A 20,856-nucleotide genomic window follows, 5' to 3' on the forward strand; every position below is an offset into this window, starting at 1 on the left:
GGTTCGATTCCCCTTAACAGCTACCCTGAGGTACCCCTGAGCAAGGTACCGTCCCTACACACTGCTCCCCGGGCGCCCAATGGCTGCCCACTGCTTCACAGAGTGAATGGGTTAAATGCAGAGAGCAATTTCCCCACGGGGCTCAATAAAGTACAATAATGTACACACTTTCTTCTATGTACAATAATAATGTACACGTGTCAAGTAGTTGTCAAAAGTGACTGCCTGCTGCTTTTGTTTGTTATTGTCATGGGATTAAAGTGATTTAAAGAAAGGCCAGAATGAATACCACAGTAACTGAAAATCTCAGCCATATAGCCGAAACTAAACCACATTTGGCCTTTTATATGAGCAGTGGAGACAGACAACAAGTACAGGGAAATACAGCAAGGCAACGAAATACAGTGACTGTCTGGCTGGCATTTGCCCTAAACACTCACCTGATGGCCCAGAAATGTACAGTACATGCAGATTTTGGTCATCCTATGCTTTGAAGATGTTTATAAGACTATGTTAAATCTAGGACCTCATCAACTACTGACTTTGCTTTTGGGACACTCTTTATAGCACTTCTGGAGTAGCCACTGAATATCCAGGCCAAAATGTCCACGTCTATTTTGCCATGAATTTTACTGGGATTGTTTATGAATCCCAGTAAATTTAAAAAGGCAAAAATAAAAATATTAGACATTAAGTCTGCGCAAACTGCATCACTTGGACTATAAGCGAGCCACTTTAGGAAAACAGGCAGTTTCTAGTACTAAAAGGCTGGTCCCTTGTTTATAAATTCAATATATTTATATGTAGCACAGTTCACTGTATTTTTGTGTGTATAAATGATAGATGGATGCTTCAACCAATAACCTGCTAATAATTTACTGAGGCTGACTGCCTGTGAACATCTTTCTACTCAGGAAGGCAACATGTTTTTTCCACTTTGGCGCTGTTGGTATGGAATTGTTGAACTTATTTTAGCCAGCTGATGGTAATAAATTAGTTTTTTTGTTTGTTTTTTAAGTGCTTGCCCTTTTCTGTAATGAAACGTGGTTTTTAAAAGTCCAAGTTTCTGTTGATTTTTATAATCAGCAATGACAACTTATTAATATCGACACAGCTTAAATTGACAGAATACATTCTGAGGATTGTTTGGGGGGTTTTTTTTCTGCTGGTACTCGCTGATTTGTTATAAAATGTACTGGCAAGTACTACTGGGCAGATTACAATTTGTGACCGCACCCTTCATACTAACAGTCTCCACACACTAAGAGGCACGCTCATATTCTTCAGGTTGCAAACACACCCCGTGCACAGAGCCTTTGTGACTGTGGCAACAGAGAAATGTTTAGGTGTGTTTGGGTGCTGTTTTACCAAGTTGGTTCCAGGTGGAGCATGTGTGTTCTGTAATCTTCCGACTATTGTCCTCACATCAAAATTGAGCCCTGGCACGAGGTACAGCTATGCAGTGACACAAGGTTGCCTGGTTAATTATCTACCTGCCTGAGTTACTGAATGACATGAGTGCTTTTTGAAATGGAGGGTTTGAAAATGGCCTAAAACAGATGAGATTTTCCAAGGGAACGTTAGGCCTTCTTGGACATGCCACTTTAGTGCTTTCTCTTGCATGCTCTGTTGCTGAGGTGGAGGGAGTGGGATCATCATGGTGCCTGCAGTACAGACAGCAGCACCACATCATTAGGAACAATATCCTCAACTCTCTTTCTCAATCAGAACATTTCATGTCATGCAAAGAGACATTTTGGCAGCTACCACCTTGACCCTGTGATTTGCTCCCTCGAGGAGTGATGACGTAAGTTGCTGTCAAACGTATGAAAAGCCTGACACAAACACATAACACAGTATGTCAGGCATTCATTCATTACATTCTGCTGAAGGACTCCAACTATTATTTAACATGTTATGCTGGTCAGTGCATTTTGTTTCTGTTTTGCTGAAATTGCTTGACATTGATGGCTCTCAACACTTCTTAAAAGAGCACAATGAAATGTATTTGCTGTAGAATGAAAGCAATTTCCACCAAAGATAAGGAAATAATAACTCCCGAATAAGGACATGCTTTCCAACACTCTGTTTTTCTTGTGTTTCTTTTCATTTGGATTCATTATTTAGTGCTAGCGTTTTTCTCACACACTCAAACTTACAGCGCAGCATTCAGGAGCATAGTATGACCAATATGAAGATATAATTGGCAGCAATGTAAGACAACTTTACACTCCATCTAAAATGATATTATTCGACATCTCACCAACCACTCTGGTAATTCAGTAATACCCAAGGTTTAATATTCAGCTTCAAAGATTGGATTTAGTCACACTACCTTGATAGAAACCAGTATGACAATCCTGTATGAAAGTCAGTGTGGAGTGACTCCCACATTAGAGTGAACTCTTTTTTTTTTTTTTTTTTTTTTTAAACTATTCTCGTCTCGGGGGCATGAAGTACTACTGCTTAGTACAAAGATACTGGTGTCTAAAAGATGAGCATGATGTGACCTTTAGCATCTGTGTCTTTATGCTCTGACCACAGCAATATTGAATGCTGAAAGTAAACTATTGTATCTGAAAAATTGACACATAAATCACAAGACTCAACCACTTGCTGCTCCTTTGAGCATTTGCATTTAGTTGAACTATGTGTTCATTTTCTGTTTAATTTAGCTTTCATTTGCCTTTTGGTTAGGTTTGGGCAACCAAAATTACTTCAGGAACTGACTGAGGTTTGGGTTAAAACATGCATGTTCACAACATTAACACTGGTTACTGAAAGAAATATTTGGGACAAAACAGCAATATTTCATGTCGCGTTATTAAGAATGGACTTTTTTCTTTTCTTTCTGGACTGTTTTTTTGGTAAAATACATGCCTCTTAACAGACCTATTAAACTTTAGTACTTGGATGACACTTTTCTCTAAAATCCTGCTTATCCTTGTCAGAGTTAGGGTAGCTAGAGCTTATCTCCGCTACCATAGGTCGAGAGGTTCAGGGTACACCCTGGACAAACACAGAGAGAGAAACCATCCACACTCACACCTATGGGCAATTTAGAATAACCAGTTAACCTTACCCCACTAATTGCATGTCTTTGAACTGTAAACTCCACGCAGACGGTGGAGTCAAACTTGGGACTTACCACACCTCTGTCCTGCCCTAGCATTAAAAAAAACGAAGCATAAAAACACCATATCAAAAGCAATCAGTATGCAGAACCGTTTACCTATAGCAGATATAAAATTTGATCCAATTTCTTTTGTTGAATCTATGAAAAATGCCAAAGACTGTCTGTCTGCCAACAAGGTAACTCCTAAAAACTCTTGGCTAAAAATTTGGCATATTTCAATGAACCATTTGACAAAATTGGACAAGTGGAGGACAAATTAAGTTAATAAACAGTATCTGGAAGTCTTTAAAAAAAGCAAAGAAAAATGTATCTACTGTTCAACGAAGCCTCATCAGAAATGGGCTCAGTGGAAATGTGGCTCCCAAGAACAGATTTATAAGCAAAGGAAACGTAGGCTGTATTATGACAAATAACATAAGAATTATGCTGAAAGTCAGTGGCAACGGGTATTATGAAATGATGAATCAAAATTTCAAAATTTTGGTTGAAACCATTGTCAACAGAAGGTCAGAAGAGAGGTACAATAGTGAGTGCCTACTGCCATTTGTAAAAGAAAGTTAAATTGATGGAATTATTAATGAATTACGAATGCAGAATAATACAGGCAGACTTAGATCCACCGTGTAATTCCATCTGGAAAGTGTCTGATTGGCAATGGCTTCATTTTTTTTGCATCACTATCATCCCTAATAAATTATCAGTGCAGTAAAAGCATACCTGGATAACAGAAAAAAACACACACACAATAGAACACTAGTTCATGGATTGGCCTCCCCAAACCTCGGAATTCAACATTATTGAAGCAGTCTGGCATAATCTTTACAGAAAGTGAAATAAAAGGCAGCCAACAATCCCAAGAAGAACTTTGAATCTCCTTCAAGAATCCTGGAGAGAAGTTCCTGAAAAAAACCTAAAGAAATTACAATAAAGTTTGCCTAAGAGAGTTTGGTAGCTATACCAAATATTAATCTCTTTGAGCTCCTTAAATTGCTCCAACTCTGTTTTTGCTTAATATTGTATTTTCGTGTATGTTTGCAGATAATTCAATAAGTCACTGCACCTATTTCCCATTCTCCTAGCAAAATATAAATAAATAAATAAGGGGCGGTTCAATACTTTTGCTCAACACTGTGTACAGGGATGAAGCACTGTGTCCAGCATGTCTACAGGGGCACTCAAAGCCTAGAAGCTGGACACGTCCTCACACAACAACCCTGCTGTCAGTCAAGCCGGCCCATTACGTTGGGCATGACATTTAAAGTTGGGCGAAGAAGATGGACAAAGTGCCCTTACCTCCTCCGTTTGAGCCCTGCAGTTGAGCCCCTGTGCAGCATTCGCGGATGAGTGTGTTTGTGTGTGTGACTTTGGTCAGACTTGGTCTGGCATAAGGACAGCTGTCACATTTCCAACCTGTCACATGCGACACAGAGGAGATGCCAGAGGCCAGGGCATCGGGGAGCACAAGGACGGACACAAGGAAAAGCGCGTTTGTGTATGCATTTATGTCTGAAAGAGTAACGAGCATGGAAGATGTGTAGTTGTGGCCACGTGAAAGAGCTTGACTTGGAGGCACCCTCTAACCTTGATGTCCACACAAATGTACGTGCTCTTCACCCTCTTTCTTAAAACTAGTCCTTGAGCTCTTGAGTCATATTCTCTGAGGGCACGTAGTAAATACTGGGCACAACGTAGAACTGCAACTGCTGCAGGATGCCCTCCCTGTCTTGCAGTCCTCAGAGTGAGGCCATTTCAGTGCTCATTACTTACTGATGAAGAAGCCTCTTCATTAAGGTTCTGCCTGTGGCTTGTGGAGGAAAGGCTTTTTTTGTTTCTTCTCAACTAACTCTTTACATAAGCAAGCAGCAGCTGCCCTCAAGTGTATTTGGTTAAAAGGGAGAAACATTAATGGCCATTTGGGGCCTTTTATTTCATTACAGAGGGAAATGCTCTTCTGTTTTAATTTAAGTAATGGTTTCAAGGCAAGCAGGTTAAAAGGTCAACTTTTGTTCTCATTGGGATAGTTTTGAGAGAAGAAAGGAGTTTTTAAATTACCACTGCACTGCAAGCACATCCCTTCTGTGTATTCCATAACCAAAACCAGCTGTCAAGTAAATCATTTGTATTGCCTCTCTACGCTTTAATTTACTTTAAACACGCCACTTAAGAACAAACTTTTTTTCCCCAGAAAATTGCATCATGAAATTTGAGTTCAAGTTCAAGCTTTAGATAAACATCTTTGTCTCTCTCTCCGTACTCTTGAATTTTTTTTATATCTTTTAATACTCAGGAGTCTGGGTACTTGAATCTACAGCTCATGGGACTTCAGGGATCATGAAAGTGGAGATTAAAAAAAAGAAAAAATTAGGTTACACTGTTGTCGGTTTGCAATACTTGGACAGTTCTAAGAGTCAAAAATAGCATCTTCCCCACAAGCAGCATTCACTCACAAAGACAGCAAGATCTGACATCTTTTTTCTCTAAGTTATCCAAATGTTTAACCTCTCAGTCAGCCGCAATTTAGTTTAAGTTGCACGATTAATCAATTGGTTCTTAACTCTCACCGATTGCCAGGCAGTGAGTAGAGTAGAGTAGAGTAGAAGTCTATCGAATTTGTGGATTCCTTCACTAAAAACATATTTGATGACTTATGATGATAACATCCATACTAAATTAAGATTGTCTAGATTATGACATGAAGACATTTGCTTTGGCTTGATTGATTTCACTTGGTTTGGATTCATTTAGTCTTGTCTGTTGCAGAGGAGAACTCTGCAACTAGGGGTTTTTGAGCTTGTTCCATTGCTTAAAATTCTGGGATTTGGGGAGTTTTGCTAGGTCAATGCTTTAGTGCTCTTTTTGATGTTAGCCAGCTTCCTTGTGAGCTGTGTTTTATGCTTCGGTGGGGTAAAGTATCCGTTGCAATGATGATCAATCTTATCCACTTCACCTATAACGGGGCGCACTCATAGCAGTGTTTTTACTGCATATATAAGTTTTTGTCTCCAAATCTCCCAAAAGACAGGTTTTATCCAACCACAAAGGAAAACCCACTTCCCCATTCCAGTGTTTTTACAAAAAGACCTTTTCCTTATTTAGTTAATGATGTATCCAATTTTTTGAAATGAAAGTAAAACACACTTTTACTTAGAAGACCCTTGGACTTTACCATATGTATCCTAATCATTCTTACTATTGGTTGTCAGCCTCCAAAGCCCAGTATTTGGCCAGGAGAGGACCTATGTAAGATGTAATGTGGCAACAAAAAAAAACATGGCTTGTCAATAAAGTTCATCAACCTGTGGTGATGAGATTCACCAATCTCTCAACTTCATGTCATTGTTTACTGGTGCAACAATGACACGAAGTTGAGAGCAAGTTGTTCAACTCTCAGCTACGAGACAAACCCCAGGTTAGGAAGCAGTTGTCCACTACATGATAATGGGAAACAAGTAAATCTCTATACATGGTAGAGGCATATGTGATTCTGATATTCGGGCCTTTGTCAAGACTTAAAAACGGCGTCACATAGCTACTAGGAAGCATTGAGACTCTTAGTCTTGGAGGAAAAGTTTAAACTTGGATCAGACTTGGATGACACTACTTACTTTTCAGTTTTACAAACAAAAGTGAGGTTGTAAAATAATCGCGCAAAAGTTTGATGTGCAGTTATACTTACCTAAACAAGACAAAACAACTATTTTTATCTGTGTAGTCCAGTTCTTTTGCACAGCACATTAATTTAGAATGGCAATAGCTAAAAGTTAAAGGGTCTGCCTTTAGTTTGTTTGTTTCACTGATGCAATATGACTTGTGACAGCTCCTCGCTGTCTTCTGGGACGAGATCAGTCTGATTCATTCCGCAAAAAGGCTCTCCCTTCAACGGCGCCCTTGGTCTGACCGAATCGAGGGATGGTCCACTGCAGCCCATGCAGAGCTGGCCCATGCTCCCCTCCTAGCCCTCTCCACCTTCCTGTTGGTTCTCATCCGTCTGTTTACTCTCTCCCAGTCCGAAGGAAGCATCCATTAAATCACCTTTAAAGATGAGAACGGGACTTGACAGCTACAAACTGGAGCAAAACAATCTTTTCCCAAACCCCACGCCCACCCCAGCCCCACATCTCCACGCCTGTTCCTATCTGTCCCATATTGTCAGCGGCAGAAGCCGCGAGCGCTGCTGAGAGACAGAGAGCAGCTCTTGTTTACTGATGCACACTATATTGATGTGAGCTGATTCCATCAGGCAACACGTTTGGATGCCACACACCCTGTCGTCTTTCTCTGCCTCCTTTCGACGTCTTATGTCTTTACCCCCTAATGTTTCTGCTGCGACAACACACTGCGTGACAGTCAGTGTAGCTTAAGCCATTGTAGTGACCAATAAATACATGTGTTACTATATAAATGTACTGCAGAGTAAAGAGCTGCATTAATAGCCCTTTTTATTTTATTTGCCTTTTCTTTGCCTTTTGGTCCTCTGACATTTTTCTTACTCTCGAGGCTGTAATTATTTATTATTGATTTTATTGTTTTTGATTAATTCGATTGTTTTTTTTTCTTTAATTAAGCAAATGATTAAAAATCATTCGATTACATGGTGAGAAATTAATTCCACTCCACTTAAGGAGAAAATGTTCAGTGAAGGAGTTTATTTTTCTCAAACCAGAGGTCATTTTTGGTTTTGTTATTAGCACACCAAAGCGTGCGTGATTATTTAATAAGCTTGATTACATTAGAGGCTGCTTTGCTGCAAACTGGTTGCACTGCGCCTCTGTCCATCATGTATGGTGGTTAGATTTCCTCTCACCACGGCGGGCAGCGATTATAACAAATGGATGAGTTCAAACCATCTGTAAGACATTTGATTAACGCTGCTGAGCCTTCATGGAGAGAGATAGGGAGTCGAGAATGGTGTTTGATGTGGAATTGCACTAATGACAGTGCTCGGGAAGTAGCCATGCTCTAGGAAAAACATCACAGAATGAGAAATTAGAACCTCAGAGAGACGGATGAGGTTTGCAGCGAGCAGCTCCGGGTGGCCTCTGCATCCATCTCACACATGATTTGATTGGTGCTCCCAGTCATCAGCTCAGCCTCATGGTGCAGCTGTTGAAGTTAATGTGGCATGAAACAAAACAGATGTTTCTTCTGGTGTCTTCCCTCCTCGCCTTTCCATCTACTTTGATATTTTTGAGGCTTGTGCAATTGTTGTGAAATGTATCATCCAAAACAGGGAACTGTTTGCTTCTCAATCTGAACTCTTTCGAACCTCTTATCAAATCCGTCACTTGCTTCCTTTTGGAAATTTGACACTGCACATGTTATAAATAACTCAAGTGGTTTGAGGTAGATGTAGTGTTATTTTCTGTTTAGCTACTTGTATGTGTACATGCGATGCAACAAAAGCGACAAGGTTATCGTATGAACGGTGGCAGATGTATTGATTAAAATGGAAGTGTGTCTGCTATTAGAGTGACGAGAGCTTCCTGTAAAGAAAAGGCGTAGAAGTCTGCAGATATGCTAGCAGGTGTTCAAGGCTATACTCACGCACAAAAGCACAAGCTAACATTTCCATCATATCCTAAGAAATCATTTCATCCATTGTTGGATGTGCTATATATGTATAAAAAAAACAGGTAAATTGGGGAAATTATGGCCATTTTTCAATTATATACGTGCCTCATAGTTGTGGTAAACTTGCCAGATAAAGTTTCCATTGGACTTTATTTTTATTTTATCTTTTTATTTATTTGTGGCAAGTTCCACTCAAGACTTTTTGACAGCTGTGGCAAGGTTCTCCTCATTGTTAAAGCGGCATCTCATCTCATTGTTCCACACACGTTTTACCGGTCCAACTCCTGGTAGTTGGCAGGTACCAGGTAGTTATATTGTGATTGTGGCCTGTCTGATGCTATCAGGTGCCAGTAAAAACAAGAGAAATATATACGGTATATATTAAGACAAGAAGAGTTTTATAAACTCTTGCCAAATCAAATATTAAAAGAAATATAATTATCTTTAGGTGTACCCCCCACTTTTTTAAACACATGTTTAAACAAATATCAGTCACATTGGCAACTTCTTTGACACCTTTTGCTTCAATTTATTTGGAACTGAATGCTGACATTTGACATTTTTGTTCTTTAAGTTTTGAGCAGTGTTTGTGGTACAGTGAAGCTCGTTGTCCTGTTCGGGGAGACGAGCCATCAGGGCATGCGTTTATCAGAGGTGGCCATGCTTGACCAGAAACAATGATTGGGTTGGTGATATCATTACCATGAATTTAGGTAACATGTTAAGGGAAGCAAAGGTCTCACGGTTTTTTCTCCATAGAGGAATATTTGGATAAGTCCAAAGTTGTGCTAACACCAGGTGGTTTTTGTTCATTTGGGTTGTCTTTATTTCCGTTTGCTCCTCCTGCTGCAAAAAATAATTAATTTCTTCTTTAACATTGTTGATGTTGTACTTTTTTCTTTTAAAAGTACATAGCAACTGGAGAATAATGATTTGGTTAGCCATCTTTGATTGATGAGAACCTCGACCAGTTTACCATCTGAATTCGAGACTATGGCACAAGTTTCATTTAATCTCTGACTGACTTTAATGATCTGATTAGTTCATGTGTTTTAATAACTCTGAATGCCTTCATAGTCCATATTTTATTTTTTTATTTATTGTTTGTTTATTTACTAAACCAATCTGGCTTCTTCTATCTAAGGACACAGCACTGGACCCTGGAGAAGATGTGGCCCTTCTCTCAGTGAGCTTTGAGGATGCTGAGGCAACCCAAGTCTTTCCTAAACTGTACCTGTCCCCCAGCATCGAACAGTAAGTGACACTTACCATGTATGGCCATATATAATGTGTGTTCATAGTGATGGCAAGATCAGGAGGGGAAATTAAAAAACATTTACCTTAATTTCACTCTAAAAATCAACTTTCTCAACAAACAATCGACCAAAAACAACTCTTGCCACTGACTTATGTGTTTCTAGTGCTTCCAGTGGAGACTTTAAAGTAAAAAGTTTTTCAGTAACTAACTTTTAAAAGCAGCGCACAGCTAAAGGTGATGTGGCCCAGCTCTGCAGATGCAGGAGATAATCTCTGGATTCGAGTCAGTGTGCTGTGAATCTAGCGACTTATTATGTCACTGTGAATAGTCATACATCCCAGTGTCTGGACTCATCAGACGCTTTTTCAAAAACAATAAGAGAAGAACTAAAAAAAAATGAGATTGATGACACACGGAGTCTGAGCTGAGGGATGACTGGATGTCTGCAGACATCTGGAGTGTTAACTGTGCGAGTGTGTGTGTGCATGTGTGTGTGTGTGTGCGCCTGCGCTCGAATGTTTTCTGAGTCTGTGGGCACTGTGTGGGTATCGCTGCAGTGGGCTTCTTTGTTTAACTTTTTTTTTGTCTTGCTAGATTCAGTGTATGTGTTTGTGTGCATTTGTCACTTTCTATTTGGGTGTGTGTGTTTGTGCAGATGCGTGTTTGTGTGTGTGTTTGGATGCATGCATGCATGTATGTGGGTCTTCATATCTCAAATATATGTCTGTTTTCATGTATTTGAGTGCCCGGGCTTTGCTCAGAACACAATCTCTGTGTAAGTGTGGATGTAGATCTGTGTGTGTGTGTGTGTGTGTGTGTGTGTGTGTGTGTGCGCGTGTGTGTGAATGAGAGAGAGAGAGAGAGAGAGAGAGAGAGAGCGAGCCAGGTATGGGCCCATTCTGACCTCAGGGCCCCACAGTCTGGGCTTCCGTGCTCAGAATAATCTCGAGCTGATGTTTATTTACAAGCACACGCCCCGTCGCACCAGGTTAAGAGGCCTCTGCTCCCTCCCCCATCACCACCGCCGCCACCACCACCCGTTCTCGCTCTTGCCCTTTCTTTCTTTTCCTCTCTCTCTCTCTCTCTCTCTCTCTCTCTCTGTCTCTCGTTCTCTTGTCTCAACATGTTTTTTTTTCCACTCTCATCTGTGGCTTCTCTGTCTTGTTCTGCCCTTTAGTTTCTTTATCTGCTATTATTAAATTGTACCTTTCCTTTTGGTGCTTTAAAGATCTTGGAAAGAAAAGCAACTGGACTTGTGTCAGTTTCTTGAAGGCCTCTCACCATCTGAGAAGCTTCTAAGACCAAATGGTGGAGAGTCCCAGGTATTTAAGCCCTAGTGGGAGTTGTCTCTTAATAGGGCTGCTGACCCATTATTGTTCATGTGCCTCATCACACAAGCCAAGGTATGGGTCATTAACAGCAGAGGTTTCAGGTGAAACCATTGTCAGACCTTGCCGCACCCTATCATGTGAGCCATTGAGATCAACTGACATGAGATGTGAGTGGGCGTTAAGGCACCTGTGAAGGGATCTCAAAACTGGATTGGAGATGGCAGACAGTCAGTGTCATAAGTAGGGATGGGTATCGTTTAGGTTTTATCCGATACCGGTGCCAAATCGGTACTTTTGAAACTGTGCCGGTGCTCAAACGGTGCTCAAACCGGTGCTTAAAGAATGGAGAACACAAAATTGGTCCAAAAACCTCTCATGTTCAGCTGTTTTTTGTAAAAAGATAACAATGTTAGCCTTTTCTGCAGCTATGGGGCATATATGGTATCACTCTTGGCTGGAAGCAGTGCTTAAACAATGTAAAAAACACAAACGTTGTCCAAAAACCTCTCATGTTTAGCTGTTTCCCTCTTTTTCTTTGGTCATTTTAGCCTTTTTGGCCAGGGTGAAGGGAGTATCTGCCATCAAACAAGAAGACATGTAGCTATGATGATGTTTGCTAGTTCACCTTACATGCATTAATTTAATAACGTGGTTAGCCTACTCAACGTAAATTATACACGAACAACATTAAGCTACTCACGCAGAAAAGAACGGCTGCTGCTGCTGCTGCCATCATCATCCGTCATCATTTCTGCTACACTGGCAGGGCTAGGGGCCAGGACTCTCCTCTTCGTGTTTTTGGGGGATGTTGCATAACAGGCAACCCACCCGCAGTAGATGTGCTCGGTGTGAGGTCTCACAGCAAGCTATCAAATACGGCGCATTTCTGGGCTTTTAAAAAAAACGCTATGCGTCGCCAGGTGTTTCATCGGATTCTTGGTGTTACCTCCTTTGACAGTATCACAGTATCAGCTTAAAGCACTTGTTGCAGGCTGCTGAGTTTGCATATTTTGCTGTGAAGTACAGCCAGACTTTTGACCGCTTCGCCCTGGACATTTTTAATCTGTAGCTCTGCTCTAAAAGAGCGTACGTACCTGGGCCCGCCTACTATCCTCGGAAACGTGATGGGTGATTGGCTAGAAGTGTATCACAGCTCAGGAAAAAAAAGCACCGAAATAAAGCACCGAAATGTGCGCTGCTTTTCGGTCTGGTTACTACCGTTTATGTCAGAACCAGTGCCATCATGGCACCGGACACCGGTACCCATCCCTAGTCATAAGCTGCTCCCTCTGTTCAAGGATTCCATGTTCACAGTGGACATAGATGGCTTCTTTCACTCCTCTTTCCCGATTATTCCAAGTTTGTGTTTGAGAGTGGTGAGAGTCAAAGAGATAAATGTGTGCGTGTTGGCTTGGGGTAAAGTTCAAAGTGGAGGCTTCTACTTCTTGGGTTTTGATTTTGACCCAGGTGTCATCCACATATCTGTACCAGTGGCTAGGTGCTGTCCCTTCAAAAGACCCAAGAGCCTTACTTTGCACTTCCGCCAAGTAAAGATTGGCTACAGTGGGTGACACTGGGGAGCCCGTGGCACATCCATGTTTTTGTCTGTAGAAACCCTTGTTTTATTTAAATTATGTAGCGGTAAGGCAGATCAGAACAGTGTGCAGATCCGATCGAGGGTAAGACTGGTTCTGTTTTATAAGGAGCTGTCTTGCTGTAGTTGTTTTCTGACAGTCTCCACTGCCTCAGTTGTAGGTATGCAAGCGAAGAATGAAACCACATGAAAGGACACGATTGTTTCATTTAGATCCAGTGTAAGCTTCTGGACCTTGTTGGTGAAGTCAGTGGAGTTTTTGATGTGATGGGGTGTGTTCCCCACAACGTCCTTAGATTGCCATGACTGGATGACTGAGAACCTACACAGACATACTTTTAGTGCTTTCAATTTCACTTTTACACATTCTCCTTCTCATGCTAGAAGACTGCTTTTCTTTCACTTTGTAACTCAGTCACTAAAGACAATACATGTTGACACTCCGTTTTCCAGTATGCTGAAAAGAGCAGCGCACAACCAAAGGTGTCCTTTGCTGTGCTCCTTTTGTCATATCGGCTGCATAGTCATAACTTACTGATCACATTACATACAATGACTCAGGTACTTGATCATATTACATACAATGACTCTGGTACAAATACAATGAACTCAGCACGTGAAATGTAACTCTATAGAGTTACATTTCGTTACATTTAGTTTACATTTAGTTACATTTAGAGTTACATACAGTTACGCCCTCAAAGACGTCAATATTTTATAATAATAATTATTAATAATAATAATGATTGTAGTGTATGTATGTTTTTTTCTGAACCCCTCCCTAGTTCAAGCTGGAGGAAACTGTCCTACAAATTAAATGGGGTACCAAGATTCATCTCTATATGGTGACTAGTTGAAATATTTACTTGAAATAAAACGTGTGCATTTGTATACAGAAACTACGTGATCGATGGGGATTCTTGAACCTTTGCCATTTTTATAAATGTGTTTACACTGTAACAATCGCTCAATCATAAAGTACAGACTTTACACATACATTTTAACAACCACAACAGGGTTTAACTTTTAAACATTGGCCACCTTTGCCATTCTGCACCATTAACTGAGGGTAAAAGACAGAGTGCTGTGGATGGCAGAAGGAGGAGAATATTTCAGAACATTTCATTCAAAGAACCGCGATTGACATAACTGCTGTGGCCATTAATAGCCTTGAGGAAAAGTATTGCCTTGCCTTTTCAGTCATGTCCATCCTCATTTCTGTATTTACAATTAAAAGCCCCTTATTAACTATTGATGTTAATGTTAAGGATTAAATTGTGGGACCTAAAAAATGCTATTTAGGCTTATGATTTGTAGGTTGGTAGATGAAAGTTTACAAATGACTAAAAACGTATGTATAGCAATCAGTGTAAATAGCTGTCGATATTATGAGCTGTACTACATTCACAATGGGCAAATTGAAACTGTTAGAAATTAAATATGTTTTCGTTGAAATTCTCAATTGTAACTGTACCAATTTAGATGCAGACGTAGCAAAAAACACCCATAGTGTATTTATTTTAAAGCAGAAATGTTGCATGTATACTTGAATAAACTGTTGGGCCACCATATGTCATACAAAGGGCTTCAGTGCACTTTGGCATTGATTATCTAATCTTTTACTCCACAGGAGGGGTGAACACCATTGTTCCAAAGATGTTTCCTCATTTTATTGTTTTGGTGATGGAAAACACTGTCTTTAGCCCTAAAACTCCCACAGTTGTTCAGTTGAGTCAAGATTTGGTGACTTTGAAGGCCACAGCATGTGATTCATGTAACATTTTCCTTATCATAAAAAGATATTGTCACTGTGGAAGAGACCACTGGCATCAGGATAGAAATGTTTTACTGGATAAAGGTGATTACTCTGAATTCTGGTTATTTTTTTTAATGTACCACTAGTCTGTATGCAAGCAATAATAGAGAGAGCAACATCTTTGCAAAGAAAGAACTACCCTAACCTTGATGAAGTACTCTTTCATAGTGGTTGATTAATGATTTTATACAGTCGATGAAGCACTGAACAGATACGCAAGTCTTTTTAATTCCTCTGTGTTCCTGACCAGATTCAATCACCTTGTTTTTAAAAGGATTTTTGTTTTGATTGACACTCCTCTGCACAGAAAATCCACTTGGTTGAAGAGGCTTTCATCAGGAGTGCTGTTGTGTTGTTCAAATCGTTTCTGTTGCATATGTCTGCCTGTTTATGATCAAGCCCTGCGTGTGAGAGAAAAACTGACCTTTCCGCTCCCTCCAGACCAGACTGAAGCTGTTGCAGTGCTGTTGGAGGCTCTCCTCCTCTGCCAGTTGCATGAGGAGAGCAGACAGGAGGTGGCTAAAGGCAGAGGATGGGAAGCATAAAGTGGGGAGTTCTGGCACAGGGGGGATGGAGAAGGGCTGTTGTCGGCACAACAGTAGGGTGGTAGATAAAGATGCTATAAAACAAACCCTGCTTGCGAGATAAAATGCCGAGGCTTAACAGTACCGCATAAAGCCAAACTCTCATTTATCATCCCTCTTCCACAAATTAATGCTGCCTCTTTGTCTTGAGATATTTGCACATATGCATATCAAGGCCATCCATGAATATGCTCTGCTACATGGTTTTGTGCACCTTTTTTGTCAGCTGTGTGGGAGTGTGTTAATTCATGACCCAGGGCGAAAATGTCTTCTTCACCGTTGTTTGAAGACAACCAACTGTACGTGTGTACGAGTTTGTGTATCAGTGCATTTGTGTTGCACTCATCCTGGATGCTACTTAATTTAGCATGCAGATGTGTGAGAGCCAGCCTATTTGCTGTACGTGTTATTATGCAGATCTGTTACCCTTGTTAGTTTCTCTCCATGTCCTCTCTGACCCTTGTTAGTCTTTGGTCATGTGTAGCTGCCCATTATCTCTGCATCTGCTCCAGTGAAGAGGAAAAATCATTGTGCCCGCACATTTCTGTGGTTTTCTAGGAAGCATTTGATGGACAGCAACGTTCAAGAGGTTCTGCATTAATCCAAGCTGCCACAAATGTTCGCGATATCTTATAATGCCAAGATAAAATTCACATCAAAGCCGATTTGGAAATTGTTTAAATCAGTCCTAATTTTATCAAATGGTGAATGTAGCAGCTGACAAGTACACAGACTGGCTCAGCTTCAGTGTTGGTACAGGGTGTCATATCAACTACATCAATTCAGTGTCAAAATGTTCCAGGCTTCTTTATGTCTGCAGTCTTTCTGTCATTCTATCTTTTAATCATCTCACGAATTTTATGTCTCTGTGCTGGCGACAGCTGTGGCCGGAGGCATTCTGTTATCAGGTCGTGCCTTTGTCAGTCTTTCTCATCCTTTTGAACCCAGTATATCTCTTGAACAGCTGGAGGAAAATTTCTTTAAATTTGAAGGCATTCACTCAATGATGAGCTGATTAAAATCTGGTAGTCAGAGATATTGTGATCTCATATCGGTCCCTAAGTCGTGAAGAGATCCCAAATATCCATTTGTTGTTCAAAGGTCTCTTAGACCTCACATTCATCACCTTTTCATAAATGCTTTTGAACATCTTGTGGGAATTTCTTCAAATCTGCCGCACTCAGTTGGATTTATAGAAAATTAGGAAGTCAGAGGTCTTGAAGAGACCTTGAGGGGTTGTCTTAAAACTAAACTTTCACTTATCCTCCAGAACCTGGTGGTCAAATGTCACTAGGACTTGATTTCCATCCCAGTCTCATAAAATGGTATCAGGAATATTTTGCAGGAATTTCAGTACCCCAGGATGAACTAATTATATTTCTCAGTTCAGAGGTAAATGCGACCTCATTTGAATCTTTTTTGCCATTTTAATTTTAACCTATTGATATTTTAAAAAATCATGCTATTCTGTCAGAATCATATTTCATAATTTTATCTTATAGTAAATTCTAGTTCTCAAAAGAAAAACAAATACAGCCACTGTTGCCTAGAACAACTGAGGGAGTCATTTTGACCCCAAAAGAATTAATGTTAATGTTGCAACCTGTATTGTTCACACCCATTTCGACATAAGGCTGCTTTAACATGAGCCAGAGCTAGCTAGATGTGATTGATAGATACATATAGAGAGGACTGTACTTAGAAAAGAGGAATAATTACTGCAGGGCTGAAGGGGTCGCAGATGTTGAGCCCGTTGAGAGAGGGGGAGAACCAGGCTGTGCAGAGCAGCTGGGGAACCATAGCTGAACTGAGCAGACAGTTCAGTGTTTTGAGAAATAATCCAAGGAAATAGAGTAAAAGTAATAGATAGATATGATAGACATGATAGATGTTCACTGATCAGTCTGTTTCATTGTGAGGTTCTGGTTTTAAACAGTCTTTGTTATAATTAATGCTTTAAAAAAAAAACATTTCCAAAATGTTGTTACAGTACAATAATTTAATTATTTAGATGTATTAACTACTGTCTTGTTTGTTGTACCCTTTTTTAAAAAGTAGATTCTTCAATATATTACCTTTCGAGACTGTATTGAAATAATCTATATCGTTTGTAAAACTAAATAAATTCTCTTAAGTATAATCTTAAATGCTTATTTTTGTCAAATCTTTCCTTAATTAGAATTAATGGAATTATCAACATCTTCAAGAAATGACTTCTTTACCGTGAATGCGACTGTTGCAGGATGGCAGCAAAGTGATCCTCTTGGCAGTTTTGAAATGTGGGCCATTCACCATGCTAATTCACATTGTGAATACAGTAAGCCAAGAAACTTCCCAGCCTGTGATCTCACTTCATTTTGCACACAGCACCTGCAGTTTTCAACTAAAGCAGGACACGGTGAAGCGGGTAGTCGCGCTGTCGTTTGTAACTTCTTATCTGACAGCCCAGTGTGGCTGCTGCTTCTTCTTGTTCCATTACTCTCCTACGCAGAAGGCATTTCAGTTTTATTTCTCAGTCATGCATCTCTTACGCGGCTCAGCAGATATCTTTGTGTTTTAATCAGTCCACACCGACTGTGTAACAGCTCACATTTTACACACAGTAAAGACACGCACCTGCAGCCCAGCCCATAGTCTTATGCTGCAATCCCATTTTCTTCAGTTTTTCATGCATTACTACATTGATTTTGAATCCGGTTTTGAGTGCTGCCAAAATGCAACGCGGTGCCTGAGCACATCCTTTGGTGACACAGGCAGCTGACTGAAGCTGCTATTTTTCCAGCTGAATGCTTTAAATGTAAAGCGGTGGCAATAGGATGTTCCGTTGAATTAGTGGCAACTTCATATAGCTTTGATATGGTGCAAAGAAAGCAAACAAGATGAGATGCACAGGATTACACACTGCATTGTTGTTCAGAGTCTGAAACCAGCATGGCAAGGCAGGACCCTGCCACTACCAATAAAGACAAAATGAGAGATAATTAAGTAATTTTATACACTTCAAGACATCTGCTGAATATGCTGGCTATGAATAGTATCAAAAACGTGACTTTTGTTAAATGGAAAAACTATTTCCGCTGGGTATCAGCTGCAAGCTGCAGGGCCTCTCCAACTAGAACTGTAGCTCACCAAGGCTGTATAGCAGAAATCTTGGAGTCCGTTATTTGTCACAAAGAATGTCGCAATAAAAATATTGCAGACTCTTTAAAATCCTGAATTAACAATTGATTTAAGGGCGCCTACAAACGTGGAATACCTCAAATAGAATTTAAATCAATGTTAAAGTTACTTAAAAAGTGGGAAGCGAAGCAGCTGTGGACAACTTCAGCTCATTTCAGCTTTGGTTCTGGTACCACTGGATTTCAGGCAATTACATCCATTCAGTGTCCAGACGTTTGAAGCTTTCTGTACCTGCCTGCTTGCATTACAACATTTTATCACTCTCTTCATAGCTGTCCTGTCCATGTATTTCTTAATTTACTTTCTCAACTTCTTAACTCTTGTCTCCTCCGTCGTATGTCTCTGTACCCACCCCTCCTCCCGGTTTTCACATGTCTGCCGCTTGTTTCTTTTCTCTCCATCTTTCTCCGCTTTTCTATCACTCTCTCTCCTCTGCTGATCCCTCTGGCTGATCCTCAAAGGGAACCGAGAGAGTGAGTGGGACTTAAAAGAGAGAGAAGCGCTGTGCTCTACCCAGCAAGGTCGTCCCTCGCTCGACTGAAACACAGCGAGGAAAAGAGGAAAAAAAAAAAACACAACACACACACACAACACAGGAAAACGGAGAGCTTTTTCCCTCTCTCATTTTCTCTTTCCTCCATCTCTCTACTCTTCTCTCACATCACTTCTGAGTTGTTTGATATCTCACTTTTACTCTCCTTCAGCAGGGGCTCAGATCTGAGTTCCGTGAACGCAAACTCGTAAGCCCCCTGAGCTACAGTGTTATACCTCTTCGTCTATTCCCTCTTCCTCTCTCTTTCTTGCTCTCCCTGTTACCTTTTCTTCCCGTGTCCATCAGTGTAATGTTCTCTGCCTTACAGAGCAGCAATGGGAGAAAAAAAAATGTTGAAATACCCCGACCGACACCCACATTTTTACCGATAATGTACAGTGTGAGACTGTTGCATCGGCTCCTGTCTCTGATGAGGACCGTTTTGCTTCTTTTTCTGTAGAAATTATTGATTATGAGAAGTAAAAACACTGTTATTCTGTAGGTTCAGAGATGCACCTGGTTAAGATTCAGTCTTCATTTGTTATATAATGTTTTAAGGGAAGCCTAGAAGAAAATATACTGTGAAAAGCATGGTGTCACGCTTTGTGGCTCTTATGCTTTTTCCTCCCTACTCGTTTAAATTAGCTGTTAAGTGTTAAATAGATGTAGACATTTAGAGCGCGCAAAGGAAAAAAAAGTAAGCTTTGGAGGCGTCTTTACACAGAATCTGTTGTCAAGCCAAATCATGTCTTTAATGACTTGTGTTGTAATGGAGGTCATGGTATGATCAGGCCTAGAAATGCGAGATTCAAGCATTCCAGCGAAACAGAATATTAACGAGTAAACGCAGTAGTATGGTCACTGAGATTAAGTGCGTCAGGTGGGTGTATGCTGGTTTTATAAACAGTCAAATTAAATTCTACTTATTATGCTCATTTCCAGCAGCATATTGTTGTTCTTGGACTCTGTGAGAGTAGATTTTCATGACTCACACTTTTAAAATTTATCTTTTAGTTGTCTCTGAGTTCATGCTCCATCTAAAATAAGGTGTTTTAGCTCCTCCCGCTTTAAGGAACACCCCTCTTTGGTCCTAAACATAAAGGTTAAACATCCTAAACAAACAAGGGAGTAAAATAGCGAGGGCTATGACATCATACAGATCAGGAGTAGAAAAAAAACTCTGTCAGAGTTAATGTTTGGAGCTGTCAGGGATTGCTTGTACATACCGGTATGTCAGTTGTCCTGTTGTCTCCTTGCAGCATCACTGACAGGGCAGCAGAGGTGGTTATCAACCTTCCAGAATGCCTAACCTTAACCCATGTGCAAAAGACATTTCCTAGCTTTATGGTTGTCTTTGGTTATCTTAGACCTACAGTTCTACTATACAGTCCTTTTGTATGTGTGTGCGCGTGCGTGCATGTAAAATATCTCAGTGTCTCTTCTCTGCTCTTCACCTGCCATTCCCACACACAGTGGAGTTTTTCACAGACGGAGACAAAAAAGTTGAGGAGACAACGCTAGGTTTAAAAATTCAGTCCAGCAGTCATACTTATTTCTGTCATCTTATAATGATGGCTCAGTATTGCTCCGCACACTTTACTTTCACAGTGGGTTAAAAGTCCAGGCTCAAACCTGTATTCACGCACCCATGCATGCCCAGAAATGTGTTACAAGTGGTTGTTATATGTGAAGATGCTACATGAATTTATAGGGAGGCAGATTAATTTATTCTGGAATAAAGTTTTAGTCTTCTTGTCCTGACAAGCAGGAGAGCCCTACATATAGTATCCACCACTGCAACAATGTACATATGAAGGAATAAACAGAGGCAGAATGTGTTCTCCTTGAAGGTTC

At 40.4% G+C, this 20,856-nt stretch overlaps 1 protein-coding gene across 1 annotated transcript in view; it reads left to right on the plus strand.

Moving 5' to 3' along the window:
- Window positions 1-20,856, plus strand: part of babam2 (BRISC and BRCA1 A complex member 2) — a 118,441-nt gene that overhangs the window by 73,564 nt on the left and 24,021 nt on the right. The window contains exon 7 of the mRNA XM_004559253.3: window positions 9,852-9,961. Within this exon, the coding sequence (XP_004559310.1) occupies window positions 9,852-9,961 (110 nt within the window). The remainder of the gene's footprint in view (window positions 1-9,851; window positions 9,962-20,856) is intronic.

The sequence above is a fragment of the Maylandia zebra genome, linkage group LG19 (genome assembly GCF_041146795.1).
Source record: "Maylandia zebra isolate NMK-2024a linkage group LG19, Mzebra_GT3a, whole genome shotgun sequence".
In the NCBI taxonomy this organism is placed as follows: domain Eukaryota; kingdom Metazoa; phylum Chordata; class Actinopteri; order Cichliformes; family Cichlidae; genus Maylandia; species Maylandia zebra.